At 31.4% G+C, this 8,237-nt stretch overlaps 2 protein-coding genes across 2 annotated transcripts; one reads left to right on the plus strand and one right to left on the minus strand.

The window, feature by feature from the left end:
• Window positions 1-2,200: 2,200 nt before the first annotated feature.
• On the plus strand, window positions 2,201-4,739 carry Tsp_00342 (hypothetical protein). The gene is made up of 4 exons (XM_003376094.1): window positions 2,201-2,254; window positions 3,501-3,682; window positions 3,739-4,144; window positions 4,512-4,739. Exons 1-4 carry the CDS (start codon window positions 2,201-2,203, stop codon window positions 4,737-4,739), a joined length of 870 nt encoding a protein of 289 aa, XP_003376142.1.
• A 1,855-nt stretch (window positions 4,740-6,594) lies between these two features.
• Window positions 6,595-7,104, minus strand: Tsp_00341 (putative piggyBac transposable element-derived protein 3). Its single transcript, XM_003376095.1, has one exon. It carries the CDS (start codon window positions 7,102-7,104, stop codon window positions 6,595-6,597), a length of 510 nt encoding a protein of 169 aa, XP_003376143.1.
• Between the last annotated feature and the right edge of the window lie 1,133 nt (window positions 7,105-8,237).

Consider the following 8,237-nt stretch of genomic DNA (forward strand, 5'->3'; position numbering starts at 1 on the left):
GTCGGGTAGTGAAGCATAAAGATCACTACTACATATTTTTGTATCGTTTTTTCTGAATTATTACTATCGCATTTGATATAACGTCACTCTGGTACAATAAAATAGAGAATAATGATAAAAATTATTATTGAAAACGTTTATCACGAAAAAGTATAAACTTCACTAATAATATATTGGAAAATCAAAATGTCAATGAATGATAAAACTTATAAATCTCGATTAAAACAATTCTCAAATAAGAAATATTTTCATTATTAATGTTACATCACCACTCTTAAAGTTACGTAATCCTAAATGGAATATTTGAACCAATGAAATGAAGAACATTACAGCTAATCACGACTGCAGAGTTTGAATCAATTAGAAATTAGACAAAGAAAACCAATAAAACAACGGCACGAAGGTCCAATAAAATAGGGAGTTCAACGACCAGTAAAATTGGATGGTGAAAATTTGTCCCGAAATCGACCATCCCAAGTCCACCTGTTAAAGTTCTACTTTTGTAAATATTATTTACTTGTTTATTTATCGTTTTTACAATATTTATTATATACAATTTTTACAATATTAGTACAGAAATATAAATTTTTTAAATAAAATACAAACTAATTTAACAATATGCAGTGTACAACACAACAGACAATAATGTACTGATTTTTTTAGTTTGCATTGAAGATACTGAACACTTATCAAAATCTAATCATTGAAACTGTTAATATTCTTAAGTGCAAATTTTATTTATTGTTTAACTAACATCTAAATTTAGTAGCCTAAAATAAAGCAGACTATTAATTGCCTCTACGAACTTTGCTATTTTTGCATGATTGAATTTGCCAAATGCGATACTATTTTAATGATTTCCACAAATAAATTTCTTCCTATTAGAGGCAATGGCAATTATTTATTGCGCATCAAAGATAATAATTCATTATTATTAATGTGAGATATTATCATAAATATGAATTTTCAGCTATTATTAATTTTCAGCGCCAGTCTATCTGTAACTGATTTTACAACTAAATATGAAATGTTGCTTTAAATTTTGCTTGTTTAGGTTGAATCTCTTTTTTGCGGTCCTGCAAATCATGTAGAAGATATTGGATCATATACAGTCGTATTCTATGGTGAAACAAGTGAAGGAGTGTTTATTGACTGTACGGGGATGCTGATACCTTCTCTAAATTCTAATGAAACGCACATTGACACCGTAATTACCACCCGATACTGTCTGCAATCTGAGTATTAGCATTAGATGCAAGCAAAAAATATTCATTCATCCATATGATTCATTTCAGAAATCATAATAATATCAAAGTTTTGCCAATGATTTTATTCCAACTAATGGGTCCACACGGAAATAACAAAATTTTACGCATTTATCTTCCTAATAAAAATGTCACACGTCGCTCAAAAACACAGCCACAGCCAAATATCGCGATTGTTAAACTTCGAAATTCATTTCGCATCTCTTCATACTGCTTGCCACTATGTTTGCCAGAACAGAATGAAATGCTGTCACCAAGTATTAGCAACTGCATATTTTACCGATTTGCAGAGTTTGACTACGTAATCTCATTTTTGGCTTTAAAAATGAATATTTTGTCACATCAGCAGTGTAAAAGCACTATCAGAAATGTTAAAATTGATAGCTCATCTCAAATATGCGGTGAAGAGCAGAGCAATGACACCGAATTGGATACAGATTATGTATGCACATTTCCTATTTGAAGTTAAAATATCTTAATTTCAGTCTAGAACTTTTCAAAAATTCAGTTTATTTTTTATCTATTTTTATATTTATTTACTGTGTTCTATTTTTTGCATTTTCATTTCTGCATTTGAAAGCTAAATTTTGAAAATTTATTACCCCATTTATTTATCACTTCATTTTATTACTTTATTCAAAATATTCAAAATGAAGAAAAATGCAACTAATGTACATGGACATAAGAAAACTGTGAAATCATCATTAATGCTAATTATTATCAAAATTATAACATATATGCAGGATTAAAAATTATTAACTGATAACAATTACTACAATTAACAAATTAAAATAGATACATAGTGTAAAATATATCTCAGTTCTGTACTTTCATTAATTATTTTAATTTCAAATATTTTTTGACTGTAATGCATTTTTTCAATTTTTAGCACAAAGATATGATTCTTGAGGGCTTTCCTCTTATTTGTTATAAAAATGAGAAGGCTTATTTGTATGGAGTACAGGACTGGCTGCGGACAACAAAAGCAGGTGAAAACTATAAACCTGTGGTGCTGTTCACTGCTGTTTCAGCATTTATAAATAGTATTAATCTATTTTTAAATGATTCAATTGCCGATATTTGAAGTCGCTTTACGTTTTCATAAAACTGTACAATTGTTATATGACTTGCCTGAATTTCATGCAGATATGTCCTTGATATTGCGTGAATCAATTTTCATTGCACAAATTAAAGTTTATGAAAATAAATTGTATTGCATTTAAGAATTATTTCATTACCGACATTGCCAAATTATATTGAAAAGCAATTCAGATCGATGAAAATTTATTCATTTATTTCAAAGTTTTAAAATTAATTAAAAAAATCTTACATTTTTTAAAAATATCTAAATAAAATGGATGCCTAGCATTAAAATTTATAAATATTGCACTAACTCAAAATTTTAATTGATATTAAAGCTCTGTAACTTAATATTCTTTGAGGTTTTTTAATGTAGACTTTGGAAGTGCATACTTTCTAATATAGAACAATGCAATGAAAAGTACTATAAACTCAAGGCTTAATATAGTATTTCAAAGCTCTCAAAATTCTGCTTTGTACGTTTTGATTGCATATCTTCTCATGTTGTTACATACCATATCATATCATATCATATCACGTCACATCATATCATGTGTGTCAATGTTACATTACAAAAACATTGCTGAATTATTTTTATTTATTACTAATTCAAAATTTTATTTAAAATGCATTTTAATATAGTTTTACTCTACATTATTAATATTATTGTTCAGTATTTCAAAATTCACGTGCAAAACTTCTAAGATACACTGATAAACATGGCCTTATTTACAGAATATGAATTCAAAATGCCAATAGTGAAATATAATACTAGTATAATGTGTTAAAATTAATCATTTTATTTGTTAACTAGATTGCCATAGTTTGATATCAGTTTGATTTATAACTAATAACAACTACTTTGATGATAAACAAATGTTTAACTAAAACGTTTATTTTACATGTGTCACTCACTCTTTTAATTTGCTTCAGCAACTAATAAATAGCTTAATGATAAATGGCACTACTACCACAAGGATAGTATTTATTGCCATGAAGCTCTTTTCGTGCGATGCAACTTCTAAAGAGAAAATATGTTGCCTTTCAACAAAACAAACTTTCACATTTTTATTCTTAAGTTTTTGCTTCTTTATGGCTCGAGTATTATTTTTATTTCTTCATTTTATAGATCACCTTAGTTCGTATTATTTTCAGAAATCTTCAGCGTTTTGTGGTTTAGAATATGATATTGCTTCGAGTGATTCCTATTTAGTTCTTTTCTATGGAAGGACTCAGGAAGGAATTTTTCTAGATTGTGTTGGAGCCATAGTTCCTTCAAATACAAATCATTCATATTCTGACACAATTATTACCTCGAGAAATTGCATAAACCCCAAGTTAGTACAGTGATGGCTGAAGCAAAGGTTATTTGCACTATATTATCTAACTTTAGTGAAGTGAATAGCACAAGAGTTTTGCCATTTCTCAGTTACAATCATGATAACTATACTGATGGTTACAAGATTCATCGTGTTATCTTTTCAACACACAACAGCAGCAGTGGAAGAGTGCGAAAGCAAAACATTGCTGTAGTAAAGCTGCAATCTGCCATTGCGTTTAGCCCCAGTGTATCTCCGTTATGCTTGCCGAATGAAGGTGACTTTCTGACAGAAGATTCTGAGTGCTCATTTTTTGAAATTTATCAAGTTACCAGTGATGTAATTCTTTTTTCATTTACAATGAAAATTCTTTCTATTGCTGAATGCAGCAAATTTCTTGAAACTTATCCATACCAAGGAAATGAAAAAATCTGTGCAAAAGAAGCAAATAATCTCGTACAAAGCTTATCATCAATGACTGTAAGTATTATAACAAATTATTGGTCAAATAATAATATTTTTACAACTTATTTAGTGCACCACATTATATAATATTTGAATCATTTTTTCATTTTTCAATTTATAAAAGTTTATGTTATAAAGCTTATCATGCATTATTCTTCATAATTTCTTCCACTTAAGATTTCATTGCATGAAAATTCAAAATTGTATATCACAAAAGTATGCAAATAAAAGTTATTTTTTATTTTAAACAAAAAACTACATTCAATGCGCAGAAAATACTTTTGAAGAAGTTTTTAAATTCAAAAAATGGAAAAAATTAGAACACTGTCAGAGTGATGTTAAATTTTGTAAAAATTTGGCTATGAAAAACTGGGTATTTTAGGCGTTTTACATGGTTGACGAAGGAATACCCTTAATCTGCACTGTTGAAAACATTCATTATTTGTTTGGAATTAAGGATTGGACGAAGATCTTCAAGCCAAACAGACATTTGCCACCACTTGTTATATTTTCTGCTCTTGTTCCGAATCTAAAAATTATAAATAATTTTGAGACTTTACTAAACGATACCAGCAATACTACTTTAAGCGAGGGTGTAGTGCTTACTTAGAATATAAACTGCACAAATTAATATAAAATTTAATGTTTTCTTTATATATGTTTCAAAAACATTTTTCGATCTTGCAATTTAAAAATATTTGATATGCATTGCATACGTAGTATCATATTACAACATATTATCATATCATATCATATTATATCATACCATATCATATTATGACATTTCTATAGTTAAATGATATTTACCTTTTTAATGTTTGTACACCGTAAATTAAATTTACATTAACTCTCACCCGGGCGGTAAATTTTACACCTTAATCCGGGCACCTGTCTACATATGTAAACACTAGAAGTTTCGTCATGTTTAATCCCTGTACATGATGTTAAAATAATTATTTCTTCAAGAACTAATGATAATTTTACAAATAGATTATTCATTTTATTCAATGCAAGCGCTGCACGATATTTTAGTGATTTTATGGCTGTTAAGTATATATTTTTTACATGAATGGCAGCGGTTTCACGTTGATTTTCGACCTTCCTTCGACGTCCTTGCTCACGGCGTTTTCATGGATTTTGTCGTTTTATAACTGATATCTGTAACATTTATGATTTTTGGGCAGTCCGTAGAGGAAGAAGGCATCTTTTTTGTTTGACCATAGATTTTTTAATATTTATACCTTGTTTCGATGTTTTGTTTGGCCAGCTGAGCTGATAGCTCTTTCATAAAATGCTTCTTTGTCATCTTACAACTTTGCTGGGGGCTCATCAGTAAGAATGCGTTGTTGATGCACACGTCAATGATGAGGCACAACATCAGAATGGTCTATCCATTGGTCTTTCTTTTGCCACAAAATCTTATATTCTTGCATCCATGCTATCCATGCCCCTTTTGCCAAAATTATAGCCATTTATGACGGTGCTTCTCAAACTTTTCTGGGCTGCAACCCACTTTCGAAAACGGTAATTTTTCGAGATCCACCTGCTTTCAATGCATATTAAAAAAAGAGGGGTTAAACAAAAAATATCAGTTTAATACTTTAAATTTTTTAATGAACAAGCTGTAAAACGGGTTCTAAATCGTTTTGAATAATCGATCGTCAGGTTCTTCTGACTATCTAGTGTCAGAGAGCCAATTCAGAATTCAGTGCGCTCAAAATCGTTCACCACCCTGGATGGTAGATCAAGTAGTTTTCAATTCGTACTACTTCGACGTCCGTATCGAGTATCAGCGTCTTTCCTTTCCACTGATACTGATCAAATCAGTCTTCTTCGTTCTGGTGATTCCTGTTTTCACACACAGTATCAGCATTGTATCCAGAAATCACACAAGTTCCGTCTTTACGCAAACTCCTTGATTCAAGCAAGAAGTACACGATCGTCTTTGTTTACGTAACTGCTTACGCAAACAGTAAATTCAAACGAGCGTACAACTGTACCTTCGTTTCCTTACGCGGTAACTGTAGCAACAGTAACAGTTGCACTGAGTCAACAATAATTGATGGAATCAAGTTTTACTATCGTCCTAATTTCGTCCAAAATCAATAAGTTTGTTGTCAATATTTTTTTATACAGTATATTACAGTAAGAATTTGGGCTAATCAAGATACCTGTTGTTATCACTGTTCACAACAAAAGCCTAATTAACCTCTATCTACCCAAACTTTTTTGGTGCATGTGCAAGTGCTGTAAATCTTGATGACACACACATGGGTTCTAATTAAGAAAATATTAGAGCTAGACATGTCTGGCACTACTCCTTATGGAATTATGGCATGTTCCATTTAGTGAACATTGGGCGGTTCTCGACAAAAATGCTCGACACGTAGAAACACTACTTCTATTGATCAGAGAACGGAGATCTTGGTATGAATAGGTAGCGACACTTCGATTTATGGTTGATTTTATTTCTGACGATGGTAAATTTCAAAGCATTGCTTTCCTCGCTGCGCGCGTAGTCGAACGTTGCATGTTTTACACATATTCTTGGTATTTCGTTTGCATACTTTGCAACGTCCCTGTGGTCCTGTACCAATAATATGGTTTACGCCATCGAAACGGATGTCAGGCAATTGTGACATGAAACCTGATGCCACTCTTGGTGTCGCTGTTCGTTCTGACTGCAGCAAGCTCAGGACCATATGTCGACGGAGCTCTAAGTGACTGAGTGGTCTTTCTTCTACGAAGCAGTGAATCCACCAAGCAGCCACTGTAACAATGTTCACCGCATTGATAAACAAAGGCCAGTACCATTTTTCGTTTCTTATTGTTGGACGATATGCAGCAGCAAGTCTATCAAGAAGGTTAACCCCTCCCATACCAGTGTTATACGATCTTACAGTGTTCGGCATTTGTACTTCAATTCGTTGGCCTTTCACTCGTCGTTGCGTATTGCGCAGCGGGCTGTGTGTCATGAAGTTGCTGGCGATTCTGACGATGGAATTATCATGCCATTTTGCTATATAAACGGTTTGGTCCCACTTGGGCTCAATTTTGTTCCCATTCGGTCCCACTTTTCATTTATTGGTCGTTGTCCTCGCTATTTTATTATTGGTCGTTGACCTCGCTATCTTATTAGCCCGTAAAGTCTTTGTCGTATTGGTTTTCCTTGTCTAATTGCTCATTGATTCAAATCTTTCTCTTGTGATTAGCTGTAATATTTTTTAATTTCATTGGTTCAAATATTCCATTTAGGATTACGTAACTTTAATAGTAGTGACGTAACATAAAAAATGGAAATATTTATTGTTCCAAGATTTTATTGTCTGTTTGAATTGAAGTTTCGTCATTCATTGAAATTTTGTTTATTTAAATATATTATTTGTGGTGTAGTCTATACTTTTTTTATTATCAGTATTTTTGAAAATAATTTTTATCATTATTCTATATTTTATTGTACCAAAGTGACGTTATATCAAATGTGATAGTAATCATTCAGAAAAAAAACAATACAAAAAATAAGTTAAATAGTGATTTTTATTTTTCACTAGCCAACAGCACTAACAACATCAGTAAAAAACAACAGTGAACGGCATTAACAAAGAGGAAACAACGAAAAGGAAAAAATTAAATAATACAATACAATGAAATAAAAAACTAATATAAATAAGCGGTGGCCAGGGGCATTTTTATCTTCTTCCTTGTTTCTTCTTCGGTCTATTACCGATTTCCCTCCTGATATATAAATCTGCTTCCATTTTTTGTACATAAATTTGTTGCCTGTTGAAATTTATCAAGATTGGATGTTAACTTCCGGGTGTAATGTCAGAATACTGAACAATCTGTTTGAAAAATCTGGAATGTTGTAGCAACACTTTTAATTTCCGGGTTACAAATGGCACTAATGCTAACGTTACGCGTTAGCTCGCAATTTCACTTAATTTTACGCTTGATTTCTCGCATATGCCTTTGTCAAATATTGTTCGCGTTTCTCGTCACATCACATTTGTTGGTAAAGGCGATTTTAATACAAAGAGAAAATGCGCAATTGACAAATTGTTCACAGTTGCAGCTTTCAAGCTAAACCAAGGAGTGACAACTACTAAAT

Source organism: Trichinella spiralis (assembly GCF_000181795.1).
Source record: "Trichinella spiralis strain ISS 195 chromosome Unknown Scfld4, whole genome shotgun sequence".
NCBI classification, from domain to species: Eukaryota; Metazoa; Nematoda; class Enoplea; order Trichinellida; family Trichinellidae; genus Trichinella; species Trichinella spiralis.

Bases quoted from the DNA above. Each gene is read 5' to 3' on its own strand.
- Tsp_00341 (XM_003376095.1), bottom strand. From the start codon at position 7,104: ATGACACACAGCCCGCTGCGCAATACGCAACGACGAGTGAAAGGCCAA.
- Tsp_00342 (XM_003376094.1), top strand. From the start codon at position 2,201: ATGAGAAGGCTTATTTGTATGGAGTACAGGACTGGCTGCGGACAACAA. The intron at 3,683-3,738 runs GTTAGTACAGTG...ATCTAACTTTAG, and splicing joins AGAAATTGCATAAACCCCAA to TGAAGTGAATAGCACAAGAG. The intron at 4,145-4,511 runs GTAAGTATTATA...TGGGTATTTTAG, and splicing joins AAAGCTTATCATCAATGACT to GCGTTTTACATGGTTGACGA.